General features: G+C 40.8%; 1 protein-coding gene across 1 annotated transcript in view; it reads right to left on the reverse strand.

The window, feature by feature from the left end:
• Positions 1–24,655, reverse strand: part of norpA (no receptor potential A) — a 506,175-nt gene that overhangs the window by 28,209 nt on the left and 453,311 nt on the right. The window contains exon 21 of the mRNA XM_080274227.1: positions 15,793–16,039. Coding sequence (XP_080130353.1) covers positions 15,793–16,039 — 247 coding nt within the window. The remainder of the gene's footprint in view (positions 1–15,792; positions 16,040–24,655) is intronic.

The raw sequence follows: 24,655 nt of genomic DNA on the forward strand, positions 1-24,655 counted from the left end.
TGTACTTAAATGTGCTTTACTTGTACAGTACATCAAACATTAGCTTCTTGCCCATATGGGTGTTATCAATATGCCAAAGATAACAATGTATTTTTTGCCTACATAAGTTTTATTTTTATTCTAAATACAGTATTACAGTTAACTAATTAATTTATTTTTTTGCCTGCACGGGCCTTCATCACTTACTACAATTTAAAATGTAGGCTAGTTTCTTGTCATGGCCTTATCTGTAAATTATGCAATACAAAACTATCATAGATGATTAGTTTGGTTATTTTAGTATCCTTTCATCTTTTGCAGTTATGTAGGGTTGACATATGCAACATATGTTAATAATTAACAAACATACCATAAGTACATAGTTTTTGGTATGAACTGGAGATTACCCTGATGGTCCGGACAATCTGCTAATTTGGACAACCCTTCCCCCCATATAGTCCGAATGAGAGAGGTTCTACTTATATATATATATATATATATATATATATATATATATATATATACAGTACCCTCACGTCCAACATGGTAATATTGTCATGCATGGATCCCATGTTGGACCAAAAACGTGTTGGACAAACAACAGAGCTTATGGGGAAAAATGAATTATGTCAGCAACCCTAGGAAAAGTCACCCTAAATACGTACCATATACCTATACATATATTGGTACTACTGTAATTATAATAAATGATACTGTACTATGAATGATAACTAATCTTTTAGGACAGTGTTGGTGGGCTTGCTGGGAATGGAAGATGATATCCAAGGCTGTAGGTAGTCCTCCTGGGTCCCTGGAGGATGGCTGCTGGCGTCACTAGCGGATAATGGCTGCTGCTCCTCCTCAACCTCCCTCATAAATCCTTTGAAATTCCTCTCCCCTTTCTTCTGCCTCTTGATGAATTCTAGCTTGGTGGCCTGAGGGAGGTGCCACCGCTTCTTGGGGTTCTCAGAAGGCTTCCTAGGCATCGTGAGCAGGGTAAAATGCAGTAGCAAGGGCAGAAAATGCAGCGAGAAAAAAGCACCGTCCAATGTGAATTATGTGACTGAATGGCACTGTGGCGGGAGAAATTTAAACAAAACATCACGTGAGAGCAGAAGTGTTTTTCATTGGGCGACATCACGATCACGTCATGATAGCGGGTGGGGGATTCTACTTGATCGGAAGTTTTGATTGGCTGTCAGCATCACGGGAATGTCTAGTATGACCGTGTTGGACCAGGGGTGATCGTGCTAGAGGCGAACTCTGCTGATTTCGCCCACTTCTCGGAGCTCCGTCAGTGTTATGCTTACGCACCCGTTTTACAGTACTTAAATCATATTAATTTTTTGCTCTCCGTGCTAGACGTGAATCGTGCTGGACAAACGCGTCTTGGACGCGAGGGTACTGTATGTATATGTATATATATATATATATATATATATATATATATATATATATATATATATATATATATATATCATCATCAGCCGTTGAGGTCCACTGCAGAACCGGCCTATCCCTCCAGAAGCAGGGACAATACAGCCAATGTATCTCTACCTAGTGGCTTAGGCTATCTGGTAGAGACTGTATGTAGGGTGAGAAGTGCTTGTGAGTGTGATTGTAGTGTTATAGTGGCTTTGGATGTGTGTGTAGTCTGTGGACCAAGTGTAATCGGCCCTCCTTAAACCGATTGGGTGCAAGCATACTAATATGCGACACTGGTTCAACCACAGCACCCCTTGTGTCCGCCAAAGTAGCAAGTGGCTTGGTGAACGCTACCCAAAGTTTTTACAACTCTGGAGGGAGGCGAATCCCCGCTCACCAGCGTGCGAAACGCACACTCTACCACTGTACCACAGAGGCTCCAGATATATATATATATATATACATACAGTATATTAGTACAGTGACCCCTCCAATTACACCGGTTCTATTTGCAATTTTTACTTATGTGGAGAGATAAACCCTGCCCTGATTCCTGTTATGCCAGAAAGAATCTTGTTTGGGCAGGAAAATCCCAGAAACTGGCCCCCCAAAAAACATGGTCTACTGGCTGCCGAAAGTCAAAAGTCCCATGCTGATGTGTCAACATGACCTGCTGCAGGACGTTTGCATGCATGTTTACATAAACATTTTCCTTACAAGGAGCTAAAAGCACTGTAGAATATTTTATTATTTAATATAAGAGACAATGAGAGGTGCAGATGGATATGAGCTAAGCCGAAAGCAGGCGACTAGCTACATAAGTTACATAACATAAAGAAGGCAGCCTGGCAGCATCACCCTAGCAGCATCTGTATGTACTGATGTTTACAGAAACATTTTATTATTTTCCACAGAAGGAACTATGGGCAATAAGAATATTCTGTCATTTGTTAAAAGTGAAGGTGATATACATAGATGAATATGAGTAAATCATTAGCATGCAAATGGCAATGTAAGTTACTTAACACAAAGCACACAGCCTGGCACTGCGCATCTGTGTGCATGTTTGCATAAAGATTTTATTATTCTCCTAGGGAGGAGCTACTGGCACTAAGATTATTTTCTTATTTATTAAAAGTGAGACTAAGATGCATAGATGGATATGAGTTGAACTGAAAGCAGGTGACTAGCTATGGAAGTTACACAATGAAGGCAGCCTGGTGATGTCACCATGGCAATGTCTGCATGCATGTTTATGGAAACATTTTATTATTTTCCACAGAAGGAACTACAGGCACTAAAAATACTGTATTTATTAACCCACCATTCACTCTCATCTTAAATGTCAGGACCAACTGCCTAGCCCCGGGCTCCTACGCTCCTCATGGGGCAATGTAGGATTGGATGATAGATGGATGGATTAACCCACCGCATCCCAGCAGATTTTTCACCAATGTCCCCCCCCCCAATCCCGGCAGACTTTCAAAGCTTGTTTTTTTTTGGCTATAACCTCCGCTTTTTATGAGAAACATCGAAAATTCAGAAAGAAAGTGCTCACCTGAGCTTAGAAGTGTCCTGTACAGGTGACCCTCCCCTCACCTGGTACTGTCTTCCCTGGAGCCCCGCTACAGAGAAGACATTTTCTATGGGAGGGGTAACTATTTCAAACCACCCAGAATAGGTAGATATTTATTTATTTGGTACGAATTTATAAGTAGTACAAGAGTATATTGGTTTTCACACAATAATATAGGCGATATAAGCATTGTTTCACTCACCAAACACATCAACATATCGCACCTTCCTTGGCGACATTACCTCATCACTTCTGCTCGTTTCTTCCTCTAACGCCACGTAATATTTGTCCTCCACATTGGGAATCACTTTCGCCTTGAATTTCGTCGGAGGATAGATCATGGCGTGACATGTCTTTACTGGTCGGGTCACTGCTAACAGGTGAGTTGCCGAGAAAATGGCTTGCAGGGAAGGGGGGTCATGCGGGTCCTGGCAGTGTCGCCACCTGGCAGTGGGTAAGAGGAAGGTCTCCCACATATGCCTACCAAAAATCATCCGTGAAACTTGAAAAAAGTGCAAATGGCAGACCTTTCAATTGCAAAACATGTAAAATGTCATCAGGAGTGACCATGACAAAACGTTGCAACGTGTATACACGCTGATGGGACGCAGCTGGTTAAAAACGAAGGTGATACACCCCTCCCTGATGCCCAAGCATTGCTCAACCCCGTCAAGGTACGTGATCACCACTTAGTTTCCATTCTGTGTACCCTAAATAACCATTTTTTATGCCCAGTAATGTTCCTACAGACTGTTTGTTTACCTTAACAATAATAAATATTACGTATGATGGGGGGGGGGTAAAATTTTTTAAGAAGGCCAAAAAGGGAACTATGAAAATTTGTGGATTTCACCATACCAATTAACTTTAAAAACATGGGTTTCTATGGTACCAGTTGTGCAGTTTCATTTTCTGTGTAACAACTTAATGATACATTGGCCGTGTAATTGGACGGGTCACTGTATATTCATATTCAATTACTCTTACTTGTTTCTTACCTTTTCTACCAATTCCAACACTTTCAGTACTTCCTTCTGCTATATTTCTCCATGCTCCATTCAGTTTCACCTCACACACTATAATCAAACTATCAGATAAGCCTCTGCATCCTCCTCTCCCAACTTTCATGTCACTAACTCTAGAGCAGCTTCTCTCTAAGAACACATAATCAATCAGACTTCTTTGAACATTTTCTTCTGTTCCTCTAAATCATGAATATTAATGTACTGTACCTCTATGTGCCAGTTATATGAATTCCTTTGAACAACTTCCGTTACTGACACACAGCATTCAATCTTCATCCATTATCATTTCCACCTGGTGATATGCAACCTGGGTGAAGCAGCTGCAGTGTCCATCCAGGAATCAAACAGTCAAACATCCTCATATTTTCCTGCATGTTGTTGTGGGAAGGACCCTGGTCCGACCCGTGTGAGGCACTGTCTACCAAAAGGTGGTGCCAAACCCCTACCAGGTATACGTAACATACTGTACCTGTTGGATAACCCTTACAGAGGCAGTTGCTTACCTGTAACAGACAGGTCTGCTTGACCAGGCAGATTGGGATTAAGCAGCAGCAGCAGCAGCAGGAACAACTCAAAGAGGACCCATTACAGTATTCACAGGGCCTGTACCAACTCTTACATTCAGATCCCCTCTCAAAAACATCATAAACCTTGGAGTGTGCTCCATCACACTATCCAACTAGTTCCACAACCAGTCCTTCTCTTCCACACTTCTGCCATTATAAAGTGCTTATGCAATAATCAAAATCATTTTCACCATTTTCAACTCTCATATACATGCACCCTGAGTTGATACATTCATACTCACTCAAGATGCTAGCCTTTATTACCACAAAGAGGTATTATAGGCTAGAAGATGAACGCTAAGCAAGAGAAGGCCATCATAAAGACAGCATTTTTACACGCGTGTGAAAGCGTGACCAGGTTACGTTTCTGGTTCATTTGTCTGTCCATAAACAAGATTATGGAACTGCACCAAACCTGGTATAATGACTGAGAACCATCAGAGATGATTATTTTTGGCAGAAAAAAGGTCATGGTCCAAGGGTTAAGAGCAACATCAACAGTTTTGATCAAATTCTGACCAAAAGAGGTTGAAGTGTCGAGGAAGTGGACAGAGTGAATGACCCAGTTTTGAAAACCAGCCAGACAAACAGAGCAAGGTCAAAGGTTTGCACTTAAGGCCCTTCCACATGATCAGTGGGTACCAGTGGTGTCAATGCACACTGCTCATCAGTTTCAAAGCATGATGATCAGTCAATATTTTTGAAGAGGTGATGGAATTTCAGTTCATCTCATCTTCATGACTATTTTTCAACTTTATTCATTCTTGTTCTCCAAAACAACAGGTGCCCACCAATCACGTGGATGGACCTTCAGACCAATTGTACAGTATGAGCACTGCACCTTGAGTGTTTCATTTTGCTTAAAAAAATATACAGTATATATATATATATATATACAGTATATATATATATATATATATATATACAGTATATATATATATATATATATATATAAGGACCCACAAAGAAACAATCTGTAAAGTGCTAAGGACATTGTATACTGACCCAATTAAAACTCTTACTCAGGAGCTGTTTAATGGGCAACTTGTGTACTCAGATGACCAGTGAGAAATCAGTGAGTATGCAATTAACAAGAAAGATCAAATGATGACCACTGAGAAAGACTTGGATAGCAATTCAATAACAAGCCAGAAAAGACCACATGCCATGCCAACTCAGAGAAGACTTGCTCCATCCTCAAATGACAACTATATGTGAGGCTCATATCTGGTCCTCAGAAGATAAGGAAATGCTTGGATGGCACTAAAATAAACAGTAAAGATTATACAAGTTCAACTGGGTACATTAGCTTTTGTCAATCAGTATGAAACGTGAAGGAAAGATATTTGAACCCCACAGAAGATAACGAGTTTGTTTTGCATAGGTATCACAATTAAGAAAAGATGCAGATGTAGACTTAACACATAAGACTGCTCAGTCCTTTAATACTACGTAAGAAATTAACTATCACATCTGAACCCCAAAGGGTGATTACAAAATCCATCAGTGATGATGGACATAGAGAATAACATCAAACACTGGCATGCCAACTACTTATGTTACACTCCAGAGCAACTCAACACGAACACAAAATTTCCCTGACAGAATTCCACAGAGCTCAGTTCTTTCATCTACTTTTTTCAACCTTTACATGCATAATATTCTCACACCCCAATCACCAACAAACACTGCCTTGTATGCAGATGACATGACCATAGTATTCACACACCGTACCACAGACACAGACTTAACACTGCTACAAGACTACCTCAAAACACTTCAGGGATGGGTCAAGGACAACAGGCTGATGCTCACTCCAGCCAAATCCACCTCAACACTCACCACTTACTGAATGCATGAGCACAGGTACTCTCCTAACACCATAAATAACAATGTACCTGTGCCACACATATCCTTTACTAAGATCCCTGGAGTGACATATGACACTGGATTCACCTTTAAAGACCACATATAGGACATTGTGGTAGGTGGTGGCAACCATCATCCACTCACTTATTGTAGTGCTGCCTACTTCTTCCTTAGCCTTTATCATTCTTTTTCTGTGCCTGCCCTCCTCTCTTCCTAGTTCTCCCATCTTTCCTGTCACTTCTTATTGCTTTTCTTTCCTTTACAGGTGGCTTTACATTGAGTGACAAGCCAAATGGTTTCCTGTAAGCCAAGAAACCATTTACAACGCCGGGTGGTAACCACATGACCAAACCATGCGTGCTCCCTAAGTGTCAACAAGTGGGTTGGTAGAGGGTTAGTGTCCCTCCGCTTAAAATAAATAACTCACCCCTTGTGGGATTGTGGTGTCTGGCAATAGATAAATAGATAGATGTAGCACATCAAGAGGCAGTGCACCCTCAGACTTGACATACTCAGGGTGATACAGGGACAGACTTTGGGCAACAAAAACAAACACTCTACAAACAATACATCAGACCTGTGATGTCCTATGCTTCCCCAGAATGGACCCCCATCTTATATAACACTCACAACACCTTGCGACCACAGAAAACAACACTGTGCATCATCACCGGCTGCACCAATACCACTTCCTCAGCTCACACTTTAAACTACAGCCTCCCATTTTGAGAATATCCTAATACGAGAGTCACACCACTCTACGCAGCAGTCTGTGCTAACACACAACACCCTTGCCATTATATGAGGTCTGCTTAGAAAGAAACCAAACTTTTTAAATAATGTGTCAATAAGCCGAGCCAGCGTAGCGTGTTTGTGCAACGAGTGCTGTATAGCGGTACTTTTAGTTTCAATCTAACATTAGCCACATCACTCCACATCACTTAGTCACTGAGGTACATGCACTTGAATGTGTGTTCAGTGCACTTGGCAATTTGTTGCAAGGTTGAACAATGAAGGCTCTTTAACAACAACGTGTCTGCGTGAAATTCAGTTTCACATGGGAAAACTTTTAAAATGTTGTAACAAGCTTATGGGGAGGATTGTTTGAACTATATGCAACATCACAAGTGGTTTCGGTGGTTCAAATTGGGAAGAACATCCACTGATGATCCCAAATCTAGACACCCTTCCACGTCAACAAACGACCATCACATTGAGGTGTGTGCTGTAAACCATGAAAAATCGTCGCTTGACTGTCTGTGATGTTTCCGAAGCAGTAGGTATCTATAAAAGTTCGTGCCACGTGATTTTAATTTTAAAAAATGAAGATGCATCTTGAAGCCGCAATATTTGTGCTGCACCTGGTGAAAGATGAGTAACAAGAAAATCATGTCACAGTCAGTCAGGAGCTGTCTTAAAGTTTGAATGCTGATGAAAACTTACTGAAAAATGTCACAACAGGTGATGTACCATGGATGTACAGTTACGATGTCAAAACAAAAAGGCAGTCATAGCAGTGGGTTGTAATATCATTACTATGGGGGGGGGGGAAGGTCCCTCAAATGTGAAGGTGATGTTCATACTCTTTTTTTTTCTTTTTTTCTTTTTCTTTTAGTGGAAGGGCATCATTTATCATGAGTTTGTTCCACATGGTTAGGCAGTTAATAAAGAGCTGTATTTGGATGTCCTGGAGCATTTAAGAGAGGCAATGCGAGGAAAAGGCCTGAGGCCTGAACAAACAAAACCTGGATGCTGCACCAGAACAATGCACCAGCTCATGGGTCACATTTTGGAGCACTGCACAGCACATGCCACACTAAGACAAAGACACAACACAAAGAGTGTATGGAACCTACGAGACAGCCCCACCGGGGCAGTTGCTTACCTACGTTTGATGGGTCTGCTGGACCAGACAGATTGGGGTTGAGCAACAAGCTATGATAATACCGTACTGTGTCTTCTATAACTTATTCTTGTTACTGCCAGATTATCTTATTCAGCTTAAGAGACCTATTGAAGTTTTTAAAGGGTTTAAGACATTTTACTTTAACCATTTTACAGTGAAGGAGTCTCTTGAAAGCTGAATAAATCACCTGATAGTGGTAAGAGGACAGTGAGAAAAAACAAAAAGTCATCTGATGGAAAGAGATAGGCAAAGACCCTACACAAACCCCAAAGATGCTCAATCCTTGAATGAAAAGCAAGAAAGGATCCACGTTGCACCTCCAAAGAGAATACTGTTAGTGGTAAAATAAGAAGCAGACCTATGATGATTAAGTGAAAACAAACGGGAAGAGATCCTATTTGCACCCAAGGAGAATTTCGTTATTGGTGAAGTAAGAAGCAGACCTATGATGATTAAGACCCAACACCACTACCATCCCACAACAAGGGGCACCACTGACCTACTTGCTGAACTTCTTCTCTGCTGGCATTTGGGATTCTTCAGGTAATATACAGCGTAGGGTCACAGCATTTGCCTAAAATTAATAAAAATCCAAAAGAATATCCTGTATGCCCTAGATTAAATTTTTAAAAATCCGCACAAAATAACCTGAAAATTTACCTACAAAGTTCAACAGGTTATTTACCAACATAAACACAGTAGAATCCCTCCATTCTGGTCTCATCTTAGTCTGGCATTCCATTATTTGAGGTGCTTGAAAATGATATGATAAAATGGGCAAATCCAAGATAACAGCCAACATACTTTCTTTTTATTATGCATCCATATTTACTAATTCAAATTTGGTGACTGAAATGTAAAAAATGTAGAACTCAACAAACATGATCATAGGGTTATGACAAAAAATAATGTCTGTCACCTTTAACCCTGATCATCTAAAGACTCTGACTTGGCATTTTTTGTCTTTTAAATCCAACAGGCCAGATTTAAACTCTGGTTCCTTTAAAGGCACTGCTTATAATGTAGGTAAGCAGTCCATCCTGACTACATTTTGTGAAGATCAGAGAGGAGTAAATAAGAGCATCACTAGCAGTTTATGGTCAACAAAATACTGTGCAACTTTAAATTGTTTTTCTAGTACTCTAGCCTCTTCTTTACTTCACTGGTCATTGAGAGATAATACTGTATGGCCAAATAGTGGATATACTGGCAAAATGAAGGGATATTACTGCATGTTAACTGTTAATGATTCACAACATAAGCATGATTACAACACTGTGAGTCTACAATACCTATACAAAATCCTACTAAAAAACTCCAACAGTACCAATATTGCACATATACTCAGACTCATCTACAAGTAAAATACCTATTAGCCTAGGAGGAACCAAGTTATATTCTCATGGACTTAAGAGGCTCCTTAGCACCTCTGCCTTAGCCACTTATTTTGTATATTACCCAACCTCTTCAAGGTGCACAAGCCTGAGGTTAGGTTACCATAATCATATATGGTACATTTAAGTGGAGATGGCCTGCCCACTCCTGGTACACTTAGAGGTAGATGGCCAATCTACTCACTCTGGAGACATTAAATGATCAAAAAATCTCCAGTCACCTCTTGGGGACTGAGCCATACACATGGTAGGGTTGTTTCTCCAGCAGGGGCATGCTACCCACCAGACCAATAGGCATCAATATACAACAGTATGCACATTCAGCATGTAAGAGAAATATTTCTGTCCCATATGCTGAAGTAAGTTGATCATGAAGAAGTGTTAAGGAAACTCCTAAGCCCAGCAGAATGCATCCAGTTACCATGTAACAATTTATCAAGCAAAAGTCTACAATGAGCTCTATGTGTTCTTGGTAAAACAGCTGTTGTAGGCAAGACTCACTTTTCTTGTCTGCCCTCGGGAAATGTAACAAACAGCCAACATTTTTAACATTCTTTTCTCTCACCTAAAAATACTTCCTTTGCTATTTCATCCTCACTCAACTGCACTCTGACACCCCATTAAGCCAACTTCTCACATGCTACTCTTCAAATCTATAAATTGCAACCCTTAGAAATCCATTCCACTCCACATCTCTAATTTTCCCACGCAAATTTCTACACACAATCGCAACTCCATTCTTCATTGTATCCCAATTCAATCTTTGTAATAATCCCATCAAAATTTCATACATGCAGACACTTCGTAAGTTAAGCCAATTTTTACATTCAGATGTTCAGTCTTACAGAAAGATCTTACAAGTGTTCTGTGGAATATTTTTACTACAACACTGTGTACAACATCTTTATTTTTGCAATGTGTAAAGTTGAGTAACTATGTACTGAATTATGCAAATCATTCCGGAACAGAATGCTTTCGTAACCTGGGGATATGCCATTTCTAGCTGTTCTTCAAACCATCAAACCCACCTTCACAAATAAGCAGGGACTCCTTTGCACATGCATCCCTCTCTCTCTCTCTCTCTCTCTCTCTCTCTCTCTCACACACACACACACACACACACAGTTGTAAGATACTACCAGTGTTGTATGTAAGATATTACCAGTGTTATAAGTAAGATACTGGAAAACCTGGTAAGAAAAGTTTGGGTAAACTACCCAGATGAACACAATATGATAACAGAAAGGCAATTTGGTTTTGGAAAGGGAAAATCATGTGTTATTAATCTATTAAGCCACTATGACAGAGATGCAGAAACATTACAGAAAAGAGAAGGGAGGTGGACAGTATCAATCTAGATTTCAAGAAAGCATTTGACAGAGTACCGCACCAAACACTTTTATGGAAACTGTACCATCAAGGAGGAATCCGAGCCAAACTGTACTGTTGGATGCAAGATTTTCTCAGAAAAAGGGAAATGAGAACAGTACTAAGGGGAAATTACTCATCATGGAGTGAAGTGGCTAGCGAAGTTCCTAAGGCTCAGTGCTGGCACCAAATATGTTTTTAGTGTACATAAATGACCTAGATAGTAATACTGGAAATGAAAGTTATTTAAATATGTTTGCTGATGATGCAAAAATACAAAGGAGAATTACTAACACAGACTCTTGTACAGAGCTACAAGAAGAATTAAATAAACTTCATGAATGGAGTAATACGTGGCAAATGAATTCAATGAGACCAAATGTCATGTAATCAAGTTTGGTAAAAGTGGGAAAAGACCAGACTGGGATTATAAGTTAGGAAATAAAACCCTACACACATCAGAAAGAAGAGACTTTTTGAGAGACAGACAAATAAGGACAGTAATAAAGGATAGCATGTCTGGATGGAGGGAATAACAAGTGGAGTCCCTCAAGGCTTGGTGTTGGTGCCAGTAATGTTCCTGATATAAGTAACTGATATGGTAGATGGAGTGAACAGTTATGCAAGTCTGTCTGCTGAAGATGTAAAGATCTTGAGGAAGGTAGAGGTTGAGGAGGATTGTAAAATCCTGCAGGAGGATCTGAGTAGGATACATGATTGGAGCTGGATGTGGGAAATGAAATTTAACGTAAAGAAATGTAAAATATTGGAAATGGGTAAAATTACCAGGAGGCCATCACTGAATTATTTGTTGGGTAATGAATTAATCACAAAAACAAGAGAAGAGAAAGATTTGGGAGTGCTGGTCCAAGATAGTTTGTCACCTGAAAAACATATTAACAAGATAGTTAGAGACGCGCATAAACTCTTGACTAACATAAGAGTCGCATTTCATTATATGGATGAGGAGATTAAGAAAAAATTGAAAGCAGCCATGATCCGCCTCAGGTTAGAATATGCAGCGGTAGTGTGGTCCCCACACAAAAAGAAAGATATAAACAAGATTGAGAGAATACAAAGAACAGCAACCAAGATGGTCCCCAGTCTGGCAGATCTGTCATACAGAGAGAGGCTGGAAAAGCTGGATTTGCCTTCCTTAGAGGAAAGGAGAAAGAGGGAAGACATGATTGGAGTGTTCAGGACCATGATAGGAGTAGATAAAATTGACTGAGATGATCTGTTTGTATGGGATAGGAGAGCAACAAGAGGACATGGAATGAAATTGAAGAAGTCAAGCTGCTTGAAGGATATCAAGAAATATAGTTTTCCTTATAGAAGTATAGACCTGTGGAATAGCCTGGACAAAGAGATCGTCCAGTCTAAAAACTTAAACGAGTTTAAAGCTAAATTTGACTTACTGAGAAACAGCGACGGGAACCCACAAGCATATCACAATTAGGTATATTAGGTAAATACATAAATATTTGGAACGACTTAGACAAAGAGGTGGTGCAAGCGAAAAACATTCATGAGTGTAAAAGTAGACTAGATAAATGTGGATATGGAGACAGGACAACACGAGCACAGCTCAATTCCTGTATACTACAAATAGGTAAATACACACACACACTCAATTATAGACCAGTATCACTTACTAGTGTTGTTTGTAAAAAATGAGAAAATTATCAGAAAAAGATAGGTACAGTACGCAGAAGAAAATGAAGTGATAACACCAAGACAATTTGGTTTCAGGGAAGGAATATCATGTGTTTTTAACCTATTAAGTTTCTACGGTAGAGTAATAGAAGTCATACATGAGAAAGAGAGAGAGATGGGCAGATTGTGTTTATTTTGATCTCAAGAAAGCATTTAACAGGGTGCCCTATAAGAGACTGCTGTGGAAGCTGAAGACCTTTGGAGGTGTGCATACGAAACTATTGTGGATAGGAAATAATCTGATAGGAAGGCAGATGAGAACGGTTATAAGAGACAAGGTTTCACAAAGGGGAGATGTGACCAGTGAAGTACCCCAGGGCTGTGTCTTAGCCCCAGTAATGTTTCTGATTATATATAAATGATTTGTCAGAAGATTTGAATAGTTACATGAGTATGTTTACAGATGATGCTAAAATCATGAAACATATTAAAAGCACTGAGAGTTGTAAAAAAACCTACAAGAGGACTTGGACGACCTCCACAGATGAAGCCAGACTTGGAAAATGGATTTTAATGCCAAATGTCATGTATCTGAAACGGGAATCAGTGAAAAAAGACTGCACTGGACACATAAAATGGGCAATGAGATAATCAGTAAAAGATAAGAAAGACTTGGGAGTGATTATTCAGGATGACTTGTCACCAGAAAAGCATATAAACAGAATAATTACAGGCATTTATGGATTACTGACCAACATGAGAGTGGCTTTTAAAAATATGGATGAGGAAATGCTGAGGGAATTGAAAAGACCAAGACTAGAGTATGTGGCTGTGGTATGGTCATGTCATCTGAAGAAGCATATTGATAAATTGGACAGTGTTCAACTGATGGCAACGAGGATGATACTGTGCCATGCTTATGGGAACTGACCTATGAGGAGAGACTGGAAAAACTGAAGTTACCAACATTGCACGAGAAAAAGGAAAGAGGTGACTTGATCATGATGTTTCGAAATGTAAGAGAACTGGAAAGGGTGGACAGAGAGGATCTTTTTGTGTTGGATGATGGATGAACAAGAGGTCATGACTTCAAGTTGAGGAAAAGTAATGTCTTAATGATCTTAAAAGGTTTATTTTCCCGAAAAGATGCATAGGTATTTGGAATGACTTAGACGAAGAGGTGGTGCAGGCAAAAAACATTCATATGTTTAGACTAGATAAATGCAGATATGGAAACAGGACAACACGAGCTTAGCTCAATTCCTGTATAATGTACTGTAAAAAGGTAAATACACATCCACACCCACACAACTACAACCACACCCACACCCACAGACAATATCACACCCACACTCACACACAATACCACACCCATACACACAGTTACATTTAGAGAGTATATTACCATGCTAGCATGTGTAGGTCCTAGTAACTGATGGCAATCCTCCATATGTTGCAGTCTTGTGCCATTACCCTCCCAAGTCCCCAAGCCCAGAAGTGTCCACGCAGAACCTCATCCCATGTCTGTTTGGTCTGTTTCTAGACATCTTTTTCCTTCACATTTATACCTGCCACCCTCCTAAGCCAGTCATCCTCCACCCCCCTCTTATTATGCCCAAAACATTTTGACCTACAAGTATGTATATACTGCAGTCTTTCATTCCATATCAATCCACCTTTCAACCTTACAATGTACTTTTCCACTCAAATTATGTCAGTCCATCTTGCTATACAAACACCTTCACATATTTACTTAAAACAGTTGGTGGCAAGTGGTGTGAACTATTATCTACCAACTCTATGTAGTGCTGCCTACTTCTTCCTTCCCCTTTCTCATTCTGTCTCTGTGTCTGCCCTCCTCTCTTCCTACTTCTCCCTATCCATCTGGTCACTTTTTATTTAATCTTCTTTCCACTTCAGATGACTCTACACTGAGAGACAGGCCTAATGGTTATCTGTAACCTAGGAAACCATTTATAATGCTGGGTGGTAACCATATTATCAAATTACAGGGTGAAGTGGAGCCTGCTATGATGCCCCTGTTAACTGGGTGGGAAGACACAAGTGCACCATACATGCAGGAACCAAACCTACATACTGTTCTCCACACCCTCCTGTGGGGAGGTACTGTCAGCCACAAGAGACCATTGGTTCACTGCACAGGGCAAGGGCAATCCTGCAGAGGAAGCTGCTTGCCTGTGGTTAATAGGTCTGCTTGGACAGACAGACTGGGGCTGATTTAAAAAAAAAAAAAAAAAAAAAAAAAAAAACAGTAGTTTCTAATTCCAACACAAACCACTATCTTCTTTATCTTCTTCTTGTAACTTTAACTGACTAATGAAGTCATTTGCTCCTCCTCAAGACAACTTTCCAACATAAATATTTCAAACCTACTGTCATTTACATGACTCATATGCAGACCCTCACTCCACCCCAAACCAAACCCATCATTCTTATAAACACAAATGCACTCCCTCATTCCATCCCAAATGAACTGCATCACACTTGCCATTATAACTGCGGACTCTTCCTTGACTCAAAACAAACTACTGTATATCATTTGGTAATGCACCTGTTGACCCCAATTCATCCAAAATCAGTCCCATTGCTCTTGCAAACACAAATACAGGCCATTACTCCATCCCATACCAAACCATTTACTAACACAGCTGGAACCTCATTCTACCCTAAACCAACCCTATCATTCTTACTGACAACTGCAGACCCTTCTTCCACCCTCCAACACCTCAACTGCTCTTCCTGATACAACTGCAGTACCTCATTCCATCCCAATCCAATATTCCTGTACAGTATATACATCTAATCTCTTTCCTACCCAAAAAGTCAACTGCAGTACCATAAACAGTATAGTAGTAACATCAATCAGCTTTCCTACCTAAACATCTCTGCTTTCATCCAACATCTCTAAATAATTACCTCCACCCTGCCCTTCACCTTTTTTTTTTTCTCAAACAAGCCACATCCTTTCCTTATTCACATTCAACTTCTCATCCTTCCATCAACCCACCAGCTGAATATCCTTGGTCAGTTCTGACATCTGTTGCTCATGCACCTTCTTGAGTTTCTCCTTCTGCTTGCCCTGCTTCATGGCTGAGATTTTACGCTCCTCGATGAACCTCTTAGTGTTGTTTTGGTTCTTCTCCTTCAGACGACGGTCACGATCTGCCTTTGTCTTGAGAGTCTTGTCATTGTTGACATCTTTAGCAGTGTCCACAGCAAGCTTGGCCTGTGCTGCCTTCATGTCTTTCATCTCCCTGTTTGAGGTCAGAGAGAATTGATTTTTAGAAGCAAGATTTATCTGATTAACTCTTTATTACACAGGGTTTTAGAAAAGACACCATGCAACAGAAGACACCATCACATCACACACATACACCACCAGAGTTCACATTACCATACCTTGCACTGCCACACTCCACAGTCACACCTTATACAGCCACATCTCACAGTGCCATACCAAACATTTCCAATTCACACACTGGCAAACCACATTCTATCAAACAACACCCATCTCCTGCTGTTCAAAAACTTTTCTAACACCCTGTTGAAATGCCTAGAAAAGAGAACCATATACGATCCTTCACTCTGATCTACCAATACTTTAATATACAACATCTTGGTTAATCTGTTAGGAGGTGAGATGTATAGCAGCTGTCGCTCAGCGGGTTAGACCACTTTGGCCGAAGGGTCAGAGGCCCGAGTCCACCCAAGGGTCATTGGTAGACATCAGGAAGGACATCTAGTCATAAAGTGATACACACTCCAAAAACCAGAAGTCCTCTACCCTGGGGCAACACCTTAGCCCTTATTAAAAAAAAGGGGATACAGCGTATAGAATCCACAGCAGCCAACACTGATAGATAACTGGCTATGGTTAATGAGACCAGGGATCAAAAACTGACTAAGCCATGTTCCCCCCGGTGCTTCTTTAGGGGGCATCGCGGTTCAGTGGTACAGTGTCTGACTAGAGACCGAATAGTCATGAGTTGCCGCACCTGAGTATGCTACCTTGCCCGAAGAGGTAGCGTTCTCCTGTCACCTAGCAGGTTGTAGTAGCCGTGGCTCAGTGGGCTGGAGCGCTCTGACCGCAGGGTCAGAGGTTCGAGTTCACCCAAGGGTCAATGGTAGACATCAGGAAGGGCATCCGGTCATAATGTGCTACACATTCCAAAACCAAAGTCCTCTACCCAGGGGCAATGCCTTAGTCCTATTTATTTATAAAAAAAAAAAAAAAAAAAAAAAAAAAAAAAAAAAAGGGGGGGGGGAGACTGTAAAAAAAGAAAAAAGAAAAAAAGAAAGAAAAAAAAAATTAACATCATTACTTCCCAATCCTATACTTTTATTCTTTCAGTATGTTACAAACTTCAGCTTAGGTTATTCAAACAGGTCAATAAGAAGAACACTACTGTATAATGAGGGTGTCTAGGCATATGAAGTGGATGGAGAATGATATATTTAAAAGGAGAGTGCATACAAGTGAAGCTGATGAGGGAATGAATGCATAACTTAGAACAAGGTGGAATAAAGGGGTAAAGGCATACATCAAGGTCAAGACAGACAGACTTAGGGATGTTCCTGTCGTGGTAACAAAGAAACAGTGGTAAATCAAGAAAAGTTATGGAGAACAGTACAGTAGTAATGGTTGTTGTTGTTGTACTTTTTTTTATGCAAGGAAGAAAGAACCAGAGGCCAGAAGTTAACAAATGTTCCCTTCGGAGAAAAAACAAAAACAAAATCTATCTATCTATCTACTGCCAGATGCCTTAATCCCGTTTGGGGTGGCCACAAACAAATAGTCTCCATGTCGCCCTGTCCCCCGCCATTTCACTGCCCTGCTCCCAGCTCACACCCCCCTGTCTCATATACCTCTCCACTCCATCCCTCCATCTCATCCTTGGCCTCTACCTCCCTCTCCCCTTCTCCATCTCACTCACATACACTCTCCTCGCCAGTCTCTCACCCTCCATCCTCTCCAAATGGCCAAACCACCTCAGTGTGCTTCTCCTAATGCTTCTTATCACATCCACATCCACACCACAATGCTCCTTCACTTCCTCATTTGTCAGTCTGTCTCTCCATGTGACTCCACATGCTCTTCTCAAATGACTCATTTCCACTGCTCTCACTCTTGACTTCTGTCTCTCCAACAAGGTTCAAGCTTCACTTCCATACATTACAGTTGGTATCACAATACTGTCATGTAGTAACTTTTTCACTTCCATGTTCACCTCCCAGTTTCTTATCACTGCTTTCAAGGAACCAGCAACCTTACTTCCTTGATGTACCCTTTCAAGCACTTCACCCTCTTAACTTCCATCCTCACTCATCACACTACCCAAGTACTTAAACGCACTTAAATTTTCCATTTCCTCCTCATCCAACCTTACTGTACATTCACTGACTTCACTTCTCTCAAGGACCATAACTTTACTCTTCCTTACAGTACATTCTTCTTTAGATTCCGTTTCTTACACACACTCTCAAACTCATCCACCAAGCCTTGCAGCTCCCCTTCGTCTTCACTTAACAACACAGTATCATCAGAAAACAACAGCACAGGGAATATCCAGACACTGCCCTCTCTCATTAGAGCCACTCCAACAGCCACTGCCCTACCTTCCATCTCTTTTATAACCCCATCCATATACAGACTGAACAACCATGGAGACATAACACATCCCTGTTCCAATCCAACCTTCAAACAGAAAATTTCTCTCGGTTCACTATCCACAAGCACTGCAGCCTTAGCACCCTCATAAATACTCTTCACAGCATTCGAAACTTCCCATCTACTGCATACATTCTTAACTCATCCCGTCCGGCAGATGTTCCCGCAAATCCTTCCCACAGCTGGACATTCCTGAGAGAAATCATGAAAATCATCTATTTTTAAACCTTCATGTCTCACTTAATACTTAACCAAATATAAAAAATAAGGTGTCATAACACCCACCAATCCTTTGACTTCAAGCTGATTTTGCATCAGATGGTGCGTGAAGTGCATGTAAGGACAGTGATTGAGTGGAGAATGGGGGCAATTTTTGGTGTTTTTTTGTTGGTGTCCGTATACATGGCAAAGGTTCGATGACACAACTAAGGCTTAGATTAGCCCTCCACAATAATTATACTTCGATAATACTACCAGAAGACCAAAATCCACCACAAACACTATTTACGTGAAAAATTTTCCATAATTGGTCGTACTTGGCGCTAGGAGGCAGTAACCAAAGCAACAACCTTGAGGCAGGCTGCCTGTTCGCCTCACCACCACCATGCCTTACAGACAGACAGACAGACACTCTCGCTCTCTCTTTCTCTCTCAAACCCGCACACACATGATGTATGTTTCGCTTGCATTGTCGCTCGATTCTGGCACCGTTGTGCGACTAGAAGTCTAGGTATTACAACTACTATAAATACTGTAATACTATTATTTACTACTACTACTACTACAACTACAAGTACTACTACCACTACTACAACTACCATTACAACAACTATTACTACTACTACAAATAATACCACCACTACTACTACAACTACTACTACCACTACAACAACTACTACTACTACTACTACAAATAATACCACTACTACTACTACTACTACTACTACATAAAACCTAAAAAAAAAAAAAATAATAATAATCAGAACAAAATAGTTACACACGATACGTTATACTGTATTTTCCACCATTGAAGAATTTTTTTCTGTGATTTAGACTTTTTCATCATAGTAGGTATACATAAACGAAAATTTTCAATAAAAAATAGGCTACTGATTTCATCATGAAACAAACTTTGTTTCCATTATTCACGTAAATTGACTGTGCGGAGGTGCAAGGCACCATGTGTCCTCCTCCCTCCTCCCTTTCTCCACTCCACTACATTTTCCACAATAATTTTTTTTTTTCCTGTGATTTGTATTTTTCATCATAACAAACATACACACACATGGAAACTTTCAATAAAAAAATAGACACTGATTTCATCATGAAACAAACTTTCTGCTTCCATTATTCATGTAAATAGACTCGACGCACCTCGTTTCCTCCTCCCTTCTCCCTTTCTCCACTCCCTACCTCCTCTTCCATCTCCTTATCCTTGCCAATATCCCCCTTTCCAGGACTGTCAATACCTTCTGAACCATTCCCATCATCAGAAATAGCAGATGAACGTACAGGGGGAAATGATAGGCACACAGTGGGGTCACATCCTCCATCCTCCTCACATGATGCATAAATATCGACATTCATTATGGGGGTCCCTTTCTTGAAAGGAAGAGTCAACTGTCTCCACTCAGAATTGGGGATAATGTCACCTCAAGATCTCTCCCTATCGCACTATCACTAAGGCCTTTTCTTTTCTGGCCTTTGGACTTCATTGGTGTTGAAGTCAGCAGCTGCAGGCGCTCAGCCAAGCATCTGGACACAGGGAAAACTTTATGCCTAGGTCTATCCATTACGGAGGTATGCAGGTGACTGAAGTATGACTCAGATGCGTGCAAGAGAGTTGCCGGTGGCTGTGTGTGGTGGAAATAACCCGTGGAATTATCAAACGATGCCGCGAAACACTAGATCATATATACATGTCACACGGATGGCCCCGGGAGGACATGCAAACATGACACCCAGACGGGATGGGTTAATACTTTCCACAATCCTTGTCTATCCACCATGTCATATGCTTTCTCCAAATCCATGAAGGCTGCATACAACTTCTTTCCCACCTCTAGAAACCTTTCCACTAAAGATCTAAGAAAGAATATCTGATCTACACAACCTCTTCCCTTCCTAAAACCTCCCTGTTCTTCTCCAACTAATTCCTCTGTTATTTCCCTAACTCTGTCAATAAGTATCCTACCATATACTTTTCCTATTACACTAAGAAGACAAATGCCCCTATGATTACCACACATTTCTTTCTCCCCTTTTCCTTTGTACAGGGGAATAATTATACCTGACTTCCGGGGTGAGCAAGTGGAGATTGTCAGACGTGAAAGGATTGAACTTGCTGGTGAATCTCTTGAGTGTGTGGAAGAGTTTTGTTATTTGGGAGACATGTTGTGTGCTGGAGGTGGGGCTGGAGCTAGCTCTGTGGCTAGGGTGAGAAGTGGTTGGAAGAAGTTCAGGGAGCTCTTGCCTCTCCTGACATTGAGAGGGCTCTCCCTACGTGCTAAGGGGTCTTTGTATGCAGCACGTGTTAGGAGTGTAATGCTGTATGGCAGTGAGACCTGGGCAGTGAAGGAGGAAGACATTCGCCGGCTCAGGCATACAGAAATGACAATGATTAGGTGGATGTGCAGTGCGTCTCTGCGTCCAAGGCCTGGAGGGGCTGGGTTTACAATGGAAGAGTTGAGAGGTAGGATGGGACTGGAGTGAATTGGTGTTGTGATGAGGAGAGGTAGATTGACGTGGTTTGGACATGTGGAGAGGATGGGGGATGATAACTGGGTAAGGAAGGTGAGAAGTGTTAATATTGGGGGTGGGGTTATGAGGGGTAGACCGAGAAAGACATGGGACGAGGTCATTAAGTGTGACCTTAGGGTTAAGGGACTGAACAGGGAGGCTGCAATGGATCGTGCAGCGTGGAGAGCCGCCATTAGGTGACCAAGGCCGACACATGCAAGCATGTTGGAGCCTTTAAAAACGAAAACGAAAACGAAACTTCCAATCCTCTGGGACTCTACAGTACCTTCCTCCCAGGAAAATCTGCACATCTTCCACATCCATTCTACTAATATCTATCCCCCATGCTTCAGCACGTCACCACACACTCCATCAATTCCTGAGGCCATCCCCATTTTGACTTTCTTCATTGCTTCCACAACTTCCATCCTACTGATTTCTTCATCTCTTCTCACATCCCTCTGTCTCCCTGCCATTCCCCAGGCACTTACACTCGCAATACTTTCATATGTTCAACAATTCCTTAAAGTGTTCTCTCCATCTGCTCACTTTTTCACCCTTCTCCACTAGAAATCTACCAATTTTACCTTTCACTCCCTGACTAACTTCTTTGACACTCTGTCTAACTCTCTTTACCTCTTTCCAGAACATCTTCTTACATTCCCTCCACTTTACACTCAAATTCCTTCCAAATCCCTCATGCACTCTCTTCTTACCCTCATATTGTATGTTGATGTATTGCATCAGCATCACTTCCCTCGTAAACTTTTTTAGATACCTGGCGGACTAGTCAGATGCGGCACATAGGGATCTACTTCTGAGGGTGAATAGGATTATTTGCTATTTGTATAATGCTGTTTACATGTGGAGGTGATGGCCAAGTCAGTAGAGAGGTGGTCTGCTGTCCTAATGGAAACAAAACTGAATCCCAACTGGGGCAGGAAACAGTTTAAGAATATTAATTTCTTTAAAACTGACTATGGTTCTACCATATGACCCACCGGCATGTTGAAAAAACACTCCTGCTAATACCAACACACCAGTCCAGCATGAGAGAGCTCTTGCACATACAGTATTCAATATGAAGAGTGGATGTCAGAACCAATGTGGTAAAATGTGGGGGTGTAAGGGACTTGGGGAACAGGCAGTTAAGCCTAAGCCGGGAGTCCAACACAGCAACGAGAGAGAGAGAGAGAGTGTGTGTGTGTGTGTGTGTGTGTGTGTGTGTGTGTGTGTGTGTGTGTGTGTGTGTGTGTGTGTGTGTGTGCTCTTACCTAATTCTTACCTAATTGTGTCTTTACAGGAATGAGTCAAGCTCGTACTGTCCCATGTCTTAAACCATATTTATCGTACATATCCTTAAAATTGTGAATTGTTTTGGCACACACTATTTCATTCGGCAGTGCATTCAACTGATCAACTGCTCTATTTGGGAAACTAAATTTCATTACGTTTTTATCCCCTCTCTTCTTATGCAGTTTTTTGCAGTGTCTTCTTGCTGATGCTTCCCCATAGGTTAAGTAATCATTTATGTCTATTTTCTCCTTCTCTGATATGCATTTATATAGCACAATCCCATCACCTCTTTTCCTTCTTTCCTGTAGTGTGGGTAGATTCAGTTTATTTAGTCTTTCTTCGTAGCTTAGGTCCCTTAAGCTTGGTACCCATCTTGTAGCAGCCCTTTGAACTTTTTCAATCTTGTCTATGTATTTTTTGAGATGAGGACTCCAGACTACTGATACATACTCCAGGGTTGGTCTGATGAATGATGTTACAGTATTATCTTTCTTAGCATGTCTTCATTTATGTATGTGAATGCTGTTCTCATATTTGCAAGCACTGTATACATGTTCTGTACTTTCTCACTGATGTAGTCAGCCGGAGATAGTCTGTTACTGATAATCACACCTAGGTCCTTCTCTCTTTCTGATGTGTGTAGGGTTTTATTTCCTAACGTATAATCCCAATCAGGTCTTTTTCCACTTTTACCAAACTTGATTACATGACACTTGTCCACATTGAATTCCATTTGCCATGTATTACTCCATTCATGAAGTTTATTTAGTTCTTCTTGTAGCTCTTTAGAAGAGTCTGTGTTAGTAATTCTCCTTTGTATTTTTGCATCATCTGCAAACATATTTAGATAGCTTTCATTTCCAGTGTTACTGTCTATATCATTTACATACACTAAAAACATGACTTTTTTTTTTTTTTTTTTTTTTTTTTTTTTTTTGGTCCGACTCTGGGCAAAGGCTTCAGGGCCTATATCATGGGGGCAGTAGCCTATCCCAAGGCCCAGTAGTCCTCCTACACCTCCACATGTCACCACTTCGGCGCTAACACCCACCGTCCCTATTGAATACATGCTAGGGCTGTCTCATACAGGACTGGTGTATTGGTATTAGCGGGGGTATTTTTACGACATGTCAGCGGGTCATTTGGTAGATCAGGAAAGCCTGCTTTTTATGAAATTCAAATCCTTAAACTGTCCCCTGCCCCAGCCAGGATTCGAACCTGGGTCCATCAGGACTGCAAGCCGCCTCTCTACCGATTCAGCCATCGCCTCCCAGCACAGAGCCCTGTGGTTCTCCACTAGTCACTTCTTTCCATGATGAGTAATTTCCCCTTAGTACTGTTCTCATTTCTCTTCTTATGAGAAAATCTTGCATCCAACAATACAGTTTGCTTTGAATTCCTCCTTGATGGTACAGCTTCCATAAAAGTCTTTGGTGTGGTACTGTGTCAAATGCTTTCTTGAAATTTAATTAGATACTGTCCACCCATCCTTCTCTTTCCTGTAATGTGTCTATTACTCTGTCATAGTAGCTCAACAGATTAGTAACACATGATTTTCCTTTTCTGAAACCACACTGTCTTTCTGTTATCATATTGTATTCTTCTAGATAATTTACCCAAGCTTATCCTATAAGCTTTTCTAATACCCTGCTTACAACACTGGTTAATGATACTGGTTGGTAGTTGAGTGGATTTTGTCTATTCCCTTTCTTGAATAAGGGAACAATATTTGCTTTCTTCCAAATATCAGGTAGTTTACCTTGATTCAAGGATTTCTTGAAAATTAAAAATAATGGTTTACTTAACTCCTTTGCACATTCACGTAGTACCCACCATGAAATTTCATCAGGGCCATTTGCTTTTCCTTTGTCTAATTTACTTAGCTCCTCCTGTATTACTTTTTCTGATGTTTGTATATCTGGTAGTATGTGTGGGCATGCATGTTCCACATAATCCCTCTCAAAATTTTTTTCTTCTGTAAAAACTGATTGGGATTTCTTGTTTAGTGCTTCACAAATATCTTTCTCTTGTGTATAGGTGATTCCATTGTCCGTAATGGATTGTATTTTATCTTTTACTTTGGTTTTGCTTCTGATGTAGCTGTAAAATAGTTTTGGTTGATCACTACTTTTATTTATGATATCCTCCTCAAACTGTTTTTGGGCTT

Source organism: Coenobita brevimanus, chromosome 57, assembly GCF_032717465.1.
Source record: "Coenobita brevimanus isolate Jiangsu-jjx chromosome 57, ASM3271746v2, whole genome shotgun sequence".
Taxonomy (NCBI): domain Eukaryota; kingdom Metazoa; phylum Arthropoda; class Malacostraca; order Decapoda; family Coenobitidae; genus Coenobita; species Coenobita brevimanus.